Raw genomic sequence first — 15956 nt, 5'->3', positions numbered from 1 at the left:
ATGTAAGAGAACGAAGGAAATATTTTGCTTGGTCACGGCATAGCAAGCCACAGCCCAGCTTTATACAAGTAAACAATCATTTCTTTGACAGTTTTAAATATAATGAAATAATTAATACAGTTGCCAGTCACAATGTTTTAAGAAATTAAGTTGTATTCAACACCCCATTTCAGAGCTTATATTCTTTCGTCAGATGGTGAAATGGAGACATTCAATTGTTGCTCTACTGTATTTGATCCACAATTGTTTTCAAACCTCTGATACACAAATATTTCATGAAGTAATTCACAGTCACAGACAAGGCCTACGTTAAAACATGGTTGTGTTTAATTTTAAATGTATTGTAGATTAATAATAAAAGGCTTGTGATTCTACTGAAGTACTTCAAAGGGAAAGAGGTCAAGAACTATTTTCATATTGCCACAGTGATGTATTTGCAATCACTAAATTTTAAAGAGAAATTAATTAACATCATTAGATTAGAAACAATAGGAAGGTATTGTGTAAAAATAATCAACCAGACTCTAATGAAAGAGAATGGAATAATGTAAAGCTTGCTGAGGAACGATAATTCAATAGTGTTAAAGATATCACCTAGTTTGAAAAGACCACATATTGGGAAAATTTTATTATAAAAGAAGGTGGTCTTACATTCCACAGTCCTTTCCTTTCTCATGGAGTCAACTTGAGATTAGTATTGGATTTAGTGACAAAAATCTGCCTACCAACTAGAATTGAAAATTTTACATTAATTTATTCCTTAACATTTTTGATCTATGTAATAATACCAGGTGAGCAAAATAAAGTAGAACCGCTCCATCCTGTGCGCAGGAATTCCTGAGTGAGTGAGTTGGCCGGCGACGGAATTCAGTGCTGGATGTACTCCAGGCCGCACTACCGTGCCAGATTTTAGTCTTTGTTGAACATTTGCAAATGTGGCACGTGTTTCGTTGCTGACAATAATACGGTGTGTGAATTCAGTGAAATGGCTCAGGTGGCTCAAGGGTATTAATTTACGATTCATACGTCCATACAGAAAGTGCGAGGGCCGTAAGAAGATTATTTCAAGAGAAGTTTCCTGATGTTCAAGTTCCAGGTTGGACTTGATTCATAAATTAGTAAATAAATTATGTTAGACGGGAAGTCTTCTTGATAAGAAACGTAATAAACCACATTCAGTACTCACGTAAGAAACTGTAGGTAACATTAGTAATGCTCTGGAAAGATCTCCTACAAAATCACTTTGATGACATGCTCAAGAAATGGAAATTTCCTATGGTTCTGTTCGAATGGGTACAAAGTTACTGAAGTTAAAGCTGTATAAAATTACTGGACTGCAAGAACTTAAACCGGGTGACCCTGCATTACGAATGCGATTTTGTGAACAGATTTTGAATGCAATATAAGATGGAGAAATTGACCCCAATTCAATGTTCTTTTTGGACAAATCGTGGTTTCACCTAAGTGGGTATATTAATACACAAAATAATCTTTACTGGAGTACTGAAAAGCCTAATCAGCTTCACCAAGTACCCCTGCATGATGCAAAAATAGGAGTGTGGTGCGCTATTAGCGGCAAGAGAATAATAGGCCTAATTTTTGTTCTGGAAACTATCAATAGCGATAGGTATGTGCAAACAGTTTGCGGCCGTTTTTTGGAGAATTAGCTGAGAAGGAAAGAAGTGTTGCATTTTTCCAGCAAGACTCTGCGATGGCACATACAGCCCACTTCTCCTTACAGGAAATCCATGCATTGTTTGAAGACAGAGTTATCATTAACAACATATGGCCTCCTCGGTCTCTCAATTTAACCCCCCTGTGATTTTTATCTCTTGGGGGCATTGAAAAAGAAAGTGTACAAAACAGATCCACACACTTTAGATGAACTTCGAAATATAATTCGTCAAGAAATTGCTACCATTTCTCAGAGGGAACTGCAGAGGATAATGAACAATTTCCTAAGCAGGTGTCAGAAATGCTTGAACAACGAAGGGAGGCATTTTCAACATCTCCTGATGTGATATAGGTGAGAACTTTTATTTTTTTGTGTTATTTTGTGTTGTTTGTTTGATTGTTTGTTAGAAATAGCTTACACAACAATGTATTTACTGCGGACTTCCTGTCACGCATGCACCTCCCATGTGCAGGCTGTGCTGCCGGGCTGGTTCCGCTTTATATTGCTCACCCTGTATTAGGCAGTTTGAGCATTTGATAGTTCAGTGACACAGAAAGATGCCATTGCTGTTAGCATGACCATTTTTGCATACTGTAGCTTAGTTTGCAGTTGTACAATTTTCTGCAAGATGACATTTTTTACAATTTTTTCTCCAAATGCTAACAGTGTTTCCATATTGATTTAATTGTACATGAATTACCTCAGGGGCTGCCTAGCTGAGGTGGTAAAAAATGTGATTTTTTCACCCAAAAAGACTATAGGTTGGATTCCCAGTGTAAGTTGGAAAATTCAGAAACAAAATTTTCATTTCTGGAGAGGTATATTCACTCAGCCTACAAAACAACAAAAAACCAGGTTAATTCCTGGGGGCAAAGGCAGACAGGCATGGAGGTAACAGCTCTATCCCACATTGTGCTGAGTTTACAGCTAAAAGCCTTTACCTTCCACTCCTCCAAGGAGCTTGATAGCCTGTTACAAAGATGGCTTTTCTTAATTTTGTTCATTTTTGCTGATTACTTGCCAATGATGGATGGCAGCCTCATTCAATAGATTGAGCCATGGAAGACCTTGTCTGTTGACTTATTTTTATGGGGCCACTTTTTATTCTGAGACAGGAAAGTAAGTAAACTGTATTCTATCATGGGAAACATATAACTACCAGCATTGTAGGTCATTTGATTATCTCATTGTAGACATTCTTTCTCCACAAAAATGTAGTATACAGGAATAAAAGTGAGTTGTTCTGAACTTGTCATCTTCACTCCTCTAACATAGACAGGCAATTAACTACTCCTGCATCAACTGTATGTAGTTCAGACAAAATAAAGCAGATTCAGCAGGTAAAAAAAAGTCTAGATTAGAACACACTCTGTCTTCAAACACTGCATGGATTTCCTGTAAGGAGAAGTGAGCTGTATGTGCCATCGCAGAGTCTTGCTGGAAAAAAATGCTACACTTCTTTCCTTCTCAGTTAATTTCCCAGAAATGGCTGCAAACTGTTTGTACATTAGATGGTTCTGTACGAATGGGTACAAAGTTACTGAAGTTAAAGCTGTATAAAATTACTGGAGTGCAAGAACTTACAAACTGGGTGACCCTGCATTACGAATGCAATTTTGTGAATGCCTCATCTGGATCATAATAAACCATATCTCATACAAGATGAAGAAATAAAGTGGTCTTGAAATAAAATCTAAATTTGTTCAGTAAGGATGGAACATTTTCAGACAGTTCTTCCTCTCTTTTCAGCAGTATGAGTCAATATTTAGGAACTTAACAGAATCTACTTAACAATAATACATGGAGTAAGTGGGGATATAAATTTTATCCATTTGACTGAATGTGCATGAAACTAGCTACACCAACCTTCATACACTAACGCGATAGTTTTTAACATAACTGAACAACATTGTATTTGATGCGACTGTGAATAGTATGATTTGAAAGTTAATCTGATATGATGTCAAATCTCAACAAATTTATGGCTGACTGTTGGTAACACATGAGTAGATAGAACAATTAATAACCAAAATACAAACACAAGTGAATAAAATATCTTGTATAGGCAACAGAATAAACAGATTACACAAATACAGTAGTGTATAATCACAGAATCCAATTCTAAACAATATCAAGAATATCCAATGATGTACAGCCACACCTTAGGGGCAGTGATCAAGAAGATCCAGTGATGTACAGCAGGACCTTGGGGGCAGTGATCAAGAATATTCAATGATGTACAGCAGGGGTTTGAAACAGCACGGCATTTAAATGGCTGGGCTGGTCATATAAATTGCTTTACCATATTTCTCCATAACTGTGATTGTTTTAAGTTATGCTGTATTCTTCTGTAAAACAGATTAGAACACAGAAATAATTTTTCTGAGTAGACATCTAATGTGTACCTACATTAGAGGATTTCTATGCATCGATTTGAATGAAATGGCATGTGGCTTTTAGTGCCGGGAGTATCCGGGGACAAGTTCGGCTCGCCAGGTGCAGGTTTTTAGATTCGACGCCCGTAGGCGACCTGCGCATTGTGATGAGGGTGAAATGATGAAGACGATACATACACCCAGCCCACATGCCAGCGAAATTAATCAATGAAGGTTAAAATTCTCAACCCTGCCGGGAATCGAACCCGGAATCCCTGTGACCAAAGGCCAGCACGCTAACCATTTAGCCATGGAGCCGGAGATCGACTTGAATGATGTGGTTATATGGCTAGGGATTTCTATATCTCCAGTAATCCACTGAACATGGCCAGTACAATTATGGATACAAGAAGCTAACTTATTAATCACTTAGGTAGGGCTGTAATAATATATATATCCTTTTTTACAATATGTTTTACGTCGCACCGACACAGATAGGTCTTATGGCCACGATGGGATAGAAAAGGCCCAGGAGTGGGAAGGGAACGGCCAGAGATGGAAAACCATCTTCAGGGCTGCCGACAGTGGGGTTCGAACCACTACCTTCCGGTTGCAAGCTCACAGCTGCGCGCCCCTAACCGCATGGCTAACTCGCCTGGTATTATAAAATTTAAACCTAATGGAGAAAAAATAGCAGATTCAGCAGGTAAAAAAATGTCTATCAAGCAAAGCTCCTAGCTTACCGTATGGTTTTGTCTTGGGGAAGCCTGAAACTATAAGGTTAGTCATCAACCTATACGCCTTCTCATTGAACAAACTGAGAAATAGTGCTTTCATCCGCATGTCCCTCATTATTTCATTCGCTGTAAGGAAATTCTCCATTCGTGCCTTAAAAATTTTCCAATCATTTGTGGCAAAAATTCACGTAGGTGTTCTACCACGAAACTCATAGTTGTAAGTTTTATGTCATTTTTTCATCCATGAAATGTTATTTTTATTTCGTACGTCAGTTAACACACATGGATTCCATAATAATACTCGTCACCAATTTTTAGTATCCTGGACTATTTTAAATATTAAATACAAAGGGTACTTTATTAAAATTATTGCTCATTTACATTAGCATACATAAATGATCTTCATCTCTGATAATCCAACAAACATCCATAGATCCAAAACCAAAGTATTGTCATTAGACAAATCGATACATCGGTCGTCTTCATAATCGATATACTACAAGATGTTTGGTTAATACCGATAATAGTATGGTATGGACAAATGCACTAAATATGGTACTAATACAGTACTCTAAAGAGTATATACCAGCATCATGAAATACTTTTTGGATATGTAAAGATATTTTGTTTCCAGTATATTATAAACAATCTGTCATTGTCTGCATCATCAGCTTTTCAGTCTGTTTCATGTATCATACTGGCATACCTTATTCTTCTTGCAGACTGCTTAAAATGGTAAGTTATTTATGTGCTTAATTTATATTATTATGATTCACATAATTAAGTATGCATTTACTCAGAAAGTAAACTAAGTATCAATTGGCACCAAAGATCTGATGTATTTCCGTAATCATTTAATGCTACATGTTTCTTTAACTAGACACACGACAAAGTTACAACATTCAAGAGCATCAATTTAGAGTTTCCTTTACCTCAAAAATGTAATTGTTAGCTGACAGTTGTTTAAGTTGTTTTGAATCTCTTGTTGTACAAAATTCAAACTATTCTCATCCAGATTTCAAGTTTCTCAATAGAGGTAGAAAGCAGCTATTAATGAGATGATCAGCTGTAAGGTTAATTGATGCTATACTGCAATTACAAGATAAGTGTTATATTTCAACAAACTGAATGGGCACTCACGTCAGCCAGAGAGGTCATGCAAAGGGGGCAAGCAAAACTGTAATCCAGGCATCGATCTAGACACATGGAGCAGTAAGTATGACCACAGGGAGTAGTGACGGGCTTCCAGAGAACACGACAGCACAGCACACACTCGAAGTCAGCCAGTGACACCTGCTGGGGCAGTGCTAACACCTCGCAGCCTCTAGACTCACTCCCTACAACAAAATCAACTTTCAAGTAATTACTCATTTAAAATGGGATACAAAAGCACAAATAAAATGATATAGCCTATAGTATCAGCAAAATCTATGTAACTGATGAATGACTGGTAAGTGGAATGTCTCTAAATCCAAAAAATAATTTAGTCTACAACTTCTTTTTAGCATTTCCTAATTGCTGCAAAGGTTAAATTGCACACAGCACTGGCCAGTTGATTTAATTATGAAACTTATGCTCTCATTCAGCAAATAATATACCTCATACAGTACCACAGCAATGTGAAGATGAGAAATAACATGAAAGTTGGTAATAGTGGGGATACTTTTTAATACCAGCATTTAGCCTTTATTTGTCCAATACACAATAGGCATTAATCATATTTTTATTTTAAATAATAGAAAGAAACAAACAAGTAACAATTGAAGTCATATAGAATGATAGGAATATGAATAGGAAAGGATGATAATATAAACACAATGACTGGTAAATGTGGGAAGATGGAGCAACAGAAAGAGGATATTAGAACAAACATGAATATGGATGCAACCAATCCAACACCATATATATTAAGCAACTTTATAGCTTTAAAGTATTGGTACTGATACTTAAGTTCTTCTGACTGCAAACCACAAGAATTACTTTTTTACATGACATGTACATCACGATCTGTACTCCAAGAGACTGACTTTTCATTTACAGAATTTCTGGTGCCTGCACAGGGATTTGAATGAAAGCGGCTTGGATAAAAAGTTAGAAATGAGGTTCCAGAGTTATTATCAAGACTAGGGTGGCCTCCAGAAGATAAATAATATTCTGCTGGTGCTTTGCCTTTTTTTCTCTTTCATGGTCTGCTGCTCACACTTCTTCCAAGCTTACACATCCCTTAACCAAAGCATATCCTTATTGTGGTAGCTCATTATTTTGCTTTTGGTTGAATATCTCAATGAACTCTAATCACTTTGCCATTTGGATTTGAATTTTTCGTCATTACAGATTAATAAATATGTGCTGGTAGGTGACTTACGTTTTATCCTGTTCACTTCGTGGAAGACCTTGTCTAACAGGGCATGCATCTTGGTATTCTCCTGGAGTGAGGCAATTGACAGAGGAGGTGAACGTTGAAAAGTAATCTGGGAAAAAGAAATGTCCTTCTTTGAATGTTTTCTACATATGGACTTTATAAAGTGGTAAGTCAGACAAATTTGAACAAATAAACTGCCAATTTAAATCTACAAAAATGTTCTTACCAATTTTAAGGTAATATGGTTCATAAATCCTTCCTTTATGAGTAATAGGTCTCATCCCAAAACATTCGATGCAATATGTTTTTTTATAAACATAGGAATATATAATAGAATATAAAAGGTATATGCTCTTCACAAAATATAAATATTATTCTGAAGGAGATTATGAAAATATAATTACAACAGAGAATATCTTGAACATTTATTTTCAGATACAGTATGTGCTTCTTGAAAATATTAAATTTAGTGAGCAAGAGAAGTCAAGGAAATCAGTAAATATAAGCTTTTTAGAAATGAACAGTATCCATTAGGTTTGGTGGCAGCTTGAGAGAGAACAACTACTGAATTAACATGCACACAATGAACTGAACAGCAGAATTTCCATTAAAACTACTAAATACAGAAATTCAGCTCTATCTACATTCTGTTCAATACTATCCTTTCTTGTTTCATCTTGGCAGAGTTCTGCATAACAGAACAAACAGTCAATGAGTACTTATCACTAAAAGCTGTTTTCAATGAATTGTTGGAAAAGAAGTTAGATTTCCAGCATGAAGATGTCACAACAATAACCATACTTTGTACAGCTTCTCCCCATGTACCCACATACCTACCCACTCAGTCCTCTCCTACACAGGCCTACCACATAAGGTGAATTTGAGATTAAGGAGCAGTTTGGCTTCATGACTGGCTAATCGACTACAAATGCAAACACTGGGTTGTGGTAGATTATGGAAAAGTTCTGATAAGCAATGAGACCTACATCTGACGAGACCGACTATGAGAAAACTTATGATAGAGTACCAAGACAAGAAGTCTTGAGGTGCCCTTCAGAGAAGAAAATACTGGAGAAGTGTATTAAGGAGAATCAAGAACTCAACAGGGATATGAAAACAAGGGTTGAAACTGGATGGAATGATAGAGAACTTCAAATAGAATGTTATATCAAGGTTCAGCATTCTTTTTCTGTACAGTAATGATCCCCATGTGTTAACAGAAGGGGTGAGTCAGGAGGATGTAGAATATTATCTTGCAATAGCAACGTTACTTGGATAGAAGAAGAAGAGAAGAAGAAAAACACAGGCTGTCCTTCTTGAGTGTGTAATATAATTAAAATGAATATCTTGAAAAGTAATAGAGATAATTATTCGTGATTGGTTTCTACAAGTAGAAAGTCTCAATTCTTTCTTTTACGTATCTAATAGAATACACCTCGATGTGTGCATCATTAATGATGAGACACATTGCACACATTAAAACTGTATTCCACCACTCTCCATCATGTATTTTGTTGCATTGCAGAGTAACATTTGCAATAGCTGCTCAAAACGCTGTATTTAAATGTGAAAACTGCATTTTAAACTGTGAATTTTTAATCAAGTAAGCATCCCACCGTACAGCTGACCTGCAAGATAAGTGTCCCATCTGTATCTTTTCTTTGAAAGCTAGGCAGTTCGACGGCTATACTCGCACACTTTTTAGTGATAGATTTTTGTACAGGGGTGAGGAGTAACGTGGGAGCTCTCCCGGTTCCGGTAATACTGCCAACTGAATGGAAATGAAATCTGAATTGAATCGAAAATATGATCGATCGATATGAATTTTCTAAACCTTTATTATCCTAAGTCAACAACTGTGTCACACACACATTATATAACATTTCTCAATGGGAATCTTGTTCCTAGAATGAATTCTATAGTGTGGCTTTGCTGTGTAAACAACAGTACTAGTAAATAAATTGTACGCCAGATGTCACACAGCGAAGCATAAGCGATTCATAGTTTGTGTTTCAAAGCTTGCCAATACGGATCTCGAAGATAACCGAGGTCGACCGATTCAGCACTAGGGTGTCCATCTATCACTAAAAAGTGTGCGAGTAATACACAACACAGCATGCGTCCTGCTAGCTGTGTGTTAGGCTTGTACAATGTCGTTTTCAGCTGGAGTATCAACTGTGACTAAGTGACAATGTTACCCCACGTAAATATCAATCAGGAAATAGCATAGATACCTTCGGGAAACTGGTAGGTCACTTTTGATACCAGGTTATAACACCAAGCATGTCAACGGGGGGGGGGTGTTTGCAATACAGATTTGGCGTCTGTTGCACCACTAAAGATGCGCACATTGAGGTGTATTAGTATGTAAAGATACATTTTGAGTTTCTCTACTTGAAGAACCTAACTGTCAATAATAATCTCTGTTACTTATTTTATATATTCAAGCCAGACACGCTGAACTATACTAGCCTATATACCAAGATACATAACCCGAGGATGATAAAGTTCAGTGATGATATAGTCTGATATAGTCTAAGATAGAAAGATGTTGACGTTGGGTAGGCTCTTTTGCAACAGCAACCCTACAAGAGGAAGATGAAGACGAATACTGTACTATTATTTCAGAATTCCAGCCAATTTACTGAAAGGAGGAAGAAAATTATCTTGTTTGAACATTCTGTGACTTCAAATATCAGATGTCAAGGCTTTAGGCTTATACTTTATAAAGATTATAAAGTAAGGTAGAATAAGGAGTTTCTGTTAAAACAAAGATGAGTACACTAGTACAGCCTTATGATATCGTCCCCACTCTTGCAAACTAGCGAAACTGACAAACTAAGGAATCTGTAGTTCTGAAGTTCTGGTCTAGATTTTGTTATTTATATATTGTCTACCCTCTGACAAAGTCTCACATCTGCAGCTCGTTCTGTATGCTTAACACATAAAACCAATAATTAAATATAAAAATTGATTTTACATGAGTAATCACAACTTCTTTCAGCTCTCCTAACCTTTTGACAATTTGCAGATTCGTTAGTTTGCCAGACCAGGGACGATATGTATTGCAAAACTGACATTATTATTATTATTATTATTATTATTATTATTATTATTATTATTATTATTATTATTATTATTATTATTGCTTGAACAAAAAAAGAAAAAAAAAGACAAAGTCCTCAACATCCATTAATTGCCACATTTAAGGAAATCCTCCTCATCCTACGATTACTTGGACATGGGTGATGTTCAAGTTCAGTTGTTAACTACAGTATTTGTGCAAGGTTAGAAAAAATTCCTGAGGAAAATTTCAGTAAAGCAAGAGTATACCTGGCAGCAGTCCTCTTCTCCACTAGAGTTATCCTCACAGTCACTGGAATTGAGTGCAGGGTTGGTCCGTACCCTAAGACGTGCTCCAAGTGAGTAGGGGGCTGGCATCCCAAGCGAATAACAGCGGGTACGAAGTGTGGGGCCAAGGAGGAGACAGTGTAGGGTACGAGCAAGCTCACTCCGCACAAGACCACTACTCCGTTCCAGAGCCACACACATACAGAAAGCTACAAGAGCGTCCTCGTAACGACCAAGTCCAGACAGAGCCATGCCTCGCCAATAGTGGCCCTAGAAAGACAACACAATACAGTAAATTAAACAAATTAACATGAAACATTTTTTTTGCTAAAGATTTAACATCACACTAACTCATAGAAGATTTTTGGTGATGCAAGGATGGGAAAGGTAGCCATGCTGTTAATTAATGTACATTTGCCTGATGTGAAAACAGGGAACCATGGAAAACCGTATTCAGGGCTGCCACTGGTGGGATTTGAACTCACCATCTCCTGAATACAAGATCGCAGTTAAATGACCCGAACCGCGTAGCCAACTCACTCGGTAAAAATGAAACTCTTGATAGGTAAAGGCCTATTCAAAGTGTTACTAATTAAAGGTAAATATTTAAGATACTGCTTGAATGGTATCTTAGGATATTAGAAGAGGAAATGTGCTGTTTTGCAATAATATGCATAATAATTTTAAGAGCAAGTCCGAATTATTATATACCGTACCGTACTTTATGAAACCAAAATCAAGCTTATAACTGTATGACTGTGGATTCTGAACCACAGAGAAACTTTAAAAAGTTTGTTCTTCCCAAATTAAAGTGACAGGCGCACGAACATAAATAGTATGCATTGTATTGCATTCTCGTGCAAAAGTATAATACTGTACCTTTCCGAGAAATAGGCACAAAAGTGATGTATCGAATGTTATTTTCAGGAACATGACACGAAGATGGAAAGGTACGTCTTACAGGGAACATTTCTTGATTTCTCGTTGTCCAGGACTTATTTCACGACCGATTACCTAGTGAAGATGGTTCGGTGCTCGCCTTCTATGCTGTAGGTTGCAGGGTCAAAGTCCAGGCACAATCGGTTGGTACCGGTATCTGTTTTTAAATACCAGAGACTCGTGGCACCGGTAGTAGATTACTAATTCGTTAAAAAAGTATTTTTCTAATAAATCGGATTGTTCACTGAATCCTATTTTACCATAAAATATCGACCGACAAGATTATGCAATGAATAAAAAGTGAACATTTCGTTATGAAATTGTGAAACAATATCTTCAAGGACAAATTAAGCATTCTGTACTCCTAAAAGCGTACGGTACAGTTAAAATTGCTCATTCTTCATATAACTTAACTTACTTGGAAAGTAAGGAATGCCTGAAATATTGTACTACGAAGTTCATCATAAATGTTCAAATCTGTTATTTAGCTTAGTTAACTTTGATTTTATAATATAACTAGAGTTACCCGCGGCTTCGTTCGCGTGGATTTCGTAATTTGTTAAAAGTAATCGTTCACCAGTACTGTACTAAGACATTATCTGAAAATCCCTAAAGTATAAAAACTCACCAAAAAAACTGAGTTTCATTTACCCCAGAAATTCTTTGGAAACCACGTTTATGTTATTGCCTTTTGGGGCTAAGATGACTATGCAACATACATGTGAGAAAGTCGATTTTCCGAAGTCAAGTCGAAAAAAAAAAGTTTCTTTATTTTTAAAAGAATTTCAAATACATATTTCCACGTCTGTAACATCTTCAGTTTTTGAGATATAAGTATCCCCATAAAAAGAATTCAACCCTTTTATCAGTCCTTCCACCATCCACATTCCCACCTAAGTGGATTTTCCGAAAACAAAAATACACGTTTCCTTATTTTTAAAAGAGATTCCAAATACCAATCTTTACGTCTGTAACATGTTAAGTTTTTGACATACACTGTAGATATACAGGTACCGGTACTCATTTTAAAAATTCACCCGCTTTATCAATTCTTTTCACCCCCTTAAGTAAAACGTGTTTCTTTATTTTTAGAGGAGATTCCAAAAAAACAGTTTTCACGTCTGTAACATCTTCAGTTTTTGAGATAAAAGTATCCTCATAAAAATAATTCGATTTCTTCTTCACTTCTGTCCACCCCTCTCCCCCTAAAATGGACTTTCCGAAAACAAGAAGTGCATGTTTCTTTATTTTTAAAGGCGATTCAAAATACCAATTTTTCACGTCTGTAACATCTTCTTTTTCTGAGATATAGGCTAAGTATTCTCATAAACAAAATTCAAATCCTTTCACTTATTTTCACCTCCCCACTTAAATTGATTTTCCGAAAATAAAAAATACATGTTTATTTATTTTTAAAGAAGTTTCAAAATACGAATCTTCACGTCTGTAACATATTTAGTTTTTTTATATAAGTACCCTCATACAAATAATTCAGCTAATTTTTAAATTCTTAACCCCCCTTAAGTCGATTTTCCAAAAAACAAAAGAATACTCGTTTCTTTATTTTTAAAGAAGATTCCAAATACCAATTTTCATGTTTGTAACATCTTTTGGCTTTTTAGATATAAGTACCCTCATAAAAAGAATTCAACTAAATTTTCATTTTATTCACCCCACCTCCTTAAGTGGATTTTCCGAAAAAAAAAAGGAATACAAGTTTCTTTACTTTGAAAGAAGATTCCAAATACAAATTTTCATGTCTGTAACATCTTCAGTTTTGAGATATAAGTATCTTCATAAACAAGAATTAACTCCTTTTTCACCTCCCGTTAAGTTGATTTCCCCCCCCCCCAAAAAAAAACTGTGTTTCTTTATTTTTAAAGTAGAGTCTAAATACCTATTTTGACGACTGTAACCTTCAGTTTTTGAGACAAGTATCGCCATAAAAATAATTCAATTTCTTTCACTACCTTTCACCCTCCCCCTTTAAGTGAATTTTATGAAAACTAAAACTACGTGTTTCTTTATTTATAAAGGAGCTTCCAAATATCAGTTATCACGACTGTAACATCTTCAATTTTTGAGATATATGTATCCCCATAAAAATAATTCAACTCCTTTTTCACCCCCACTCTCCCAAGTTGAATTTCCCCCCAAAAGGCGTGTTTCTTTATTTTTAAAGGAGATTCCAAATACCCATCTTCACACGCCTGCAACATCTTTAGTTTTTGAGATAAGAGTACCCTCATACAAAGAATTCAACTAATTGTTCAATTCCTTCAGCCCCCTTAAGTGGATTTTCAAAAAACAAAGAAATACGTGTTTCTTTATATTTAAAGAAGACTCGAAAGACCATTTTTGACCTCTATAACATCTTCAGTTTTTGAGATATCACCATTCTAATAAAAAGAATTTTACCCTCTTTTCAGTCTTTTTACCGCCTCCCACCTTAAGCGTAGCCTATTTCCGAAAACAAACAAATAGATTTTTCTGCATTTTTTAAAAGAGATTAAAAATACCAATTCTCACGTCTGTAACATGTTAAGTTTATGAGATGTTCTGTAGATACTCATTTTAAAAATCATCCCTTTTTCGGGTCCTCTTAAGTGAAGTTCCTTTTACAGGAGATCCCAAATACCAATTTTCACGTCTGTAACAATTTACGTTTCTGAGATATAGTCTTTTTAAACATTCACCCCATTTGTCACTTCTGTTCACCCCCCCCCCCCACCCATTAATTGGATTTTGAAAAAAAAACAAAAAATACGTGTTTCTTTGTTTTTAAAGGAGATTCCAAATACCAATGTTCATGTCTGTAACATCTTCAATTTTTTATATACAGTATCCTCATAAAAGGTGTTCAAAGCATTTTCATCTTTTCTCACCCTCCCCCAAAGGAGATTTTTCGAAAACAAAAAAATCCGTGTTTCTGTATGTTTAAAGGAGATTCTAAATACAAATTTTTACGTCTGCAAACTTATAAGTTTTTGAGATATATTCGTTCGTAATTTGTTTACCCTCCAGGGTCGGTTTTTCCCACGGACTCAGCGAGGGATCCCACCTCTACCGCCTCAAGGGCAGTGTCCTGGAGATTCGGAGGATACAACTGGGGAGAATGACTAGTAACTCGCCCAGGCGGCCTCACCTGCGATGCTGAACAGGGAAGATGGGATGGGACAGGCAAGGAAGAGGGAAGGAAGCGGCCGTGGCCTTAAGTTAGGTACCATCCCGGCATTTGCCTGGAGGAGAAGTGGGAAACCACGGAAAACCACTTCCAGGATGGCTGAGGTGGGAATCGAACCCACCTCTACTCAGTTGACCTCCCGAGGTTGAGTGGACCCCGTTCCAGCCCTCGTACCACGTTTCAAATTTCGTGGCAGAGCCGGGAATCGAACCCGGACCTCCGGGGGTGGCAGCTAATCACGCTAACCACTACACCACAGAGGCGGACTTTTGAGATATATACTCATTTAAACAATTCACCCCCCCCCCCTTTTCAACCGCTTAGCGACGGAATATCCAAAAATCCTCCCTTAGTGAGCGCCTACGCTCTAATATAAATGTATCCCCAAAATTTCATTTATTTATGTCCAGTAGTTTTGGCTCGGCGATGGTGAATCAGTCAGTCAGTCAGTCAGGACATGCTATGTATATACAGTATATATATTTCTTTCATATGTGTATTATCCTGTTATTTACGTCGTGGTTAAATGTAAGAGAAGGCCACGAAAATTAACTTCGCCACTGCTAAAGTCAAAATTAATAAATACGTCCGCCTCTGTAGTGTAATGGTTAGTGTGATTATCTTCCACTCCCGGAGGCCCGTTTTCGATTCCCGGCTCTGCCACGAAATGCGAAAAGTGGTGCGAGGGCTGGAACGGGGTACACTCAGCCTCAGGAGGTCAACTGAGTAGAGGTGGGTTCGATTCCCACTTCAGTCATCCTGGAAGTGGTTTTCCGTGGTTTCCCACTTCTCCTCCAGGTAAATGCCGGGATGGTACCTAACTTAAGGCCACGGCCGCTTCCTTCCCTCTTACTTGTCAATCCCTTCCAATATTCCCATCCCCCCGCAAGGCCTTTGTTCAGCATAGCAGGTGAGGTCGCCTGGGCGAGGTACTGGTCATCGTCCCCAGTTGTATCCCCCGACCCAGAGTCTGAAGCTCCAGGACACTGCCCTTGAGGCGGCAGAGGTCGGATCCCTCGCTGAGTCCGAGGAAAAACCGACCCTGGAGGGTAAACAGATAAAGAAGAAGAATAAATAAATCGTATAATCTCGTGATGGTAAAAGTTGTTGTTGATTCATGATGGAGGCTAGAAACGTTTTCACTCTTCACTCGCCAACATCGCACCAAAAATTAGAAATCAATTCAGCCATCAAATTATGATACGACTTTGTTAGAACTCTTCTCACACTCTGGAAAATATCCCGTTATTTGCCTAAGTGAAGAAATACCCCATTCAGGATAACACGCACGGCTATGGTAGTGTATCATTTACTTTTTCAATTTCAGTGAAGT

General features: G+C 37.1%; 1 protein-coding gene across 1 annotated transcript in view; it reads right to left on the bottom strand.

The window, feature by feature from the left end:
* Nucleotides 1–15956, bottom strand: part of LOC136857867 (LON peptidase N-terminal domain and RING finger protein 3) — a 109155-nt gene that overhangs the window by 15117 nt on the left and 78082 nt on the right. Inside the window, exons 3-5 of the mRNA XM_067136882.2 lie at nucleotides 10483–10770; nucleotides 7153–7258; nucleotides 5928–6124 (exon numbers count right to left, since the gene is read on the bottom strand). Of these exons, the coding sequence (XP_066992983.2) occupies nucleotides 5928–6124; nucleotides 7153–7258; nucleotides 10483–10770 (591 nt within the window). The remainder of the gene's footprint in view (nucleotides 1–5927; nucleotides 6125–7152; nucleotides 7259–10482; nucleotides 10771–15956) is intronic.

The sequence above is a fragment of the Anabrus simplex genome, chromosome 1 (assembly GCF_040414725.1).
Source record: "Anabrus simplex isolate iqAnaSimp1 chromosome 1, ASM4041472v1, whole genome shotgun sequence".
Taxonomy (NCBI): domain Eukaryota; kingdom Metazoa; phylum Arthropoda; class Insecta; order Orthoptera; family Tettigoniidae; genus Anabrus; species Anabrus simplex.
This window is presented reverse-complemented; position numbering and strand designations above follow the sequence as displayed.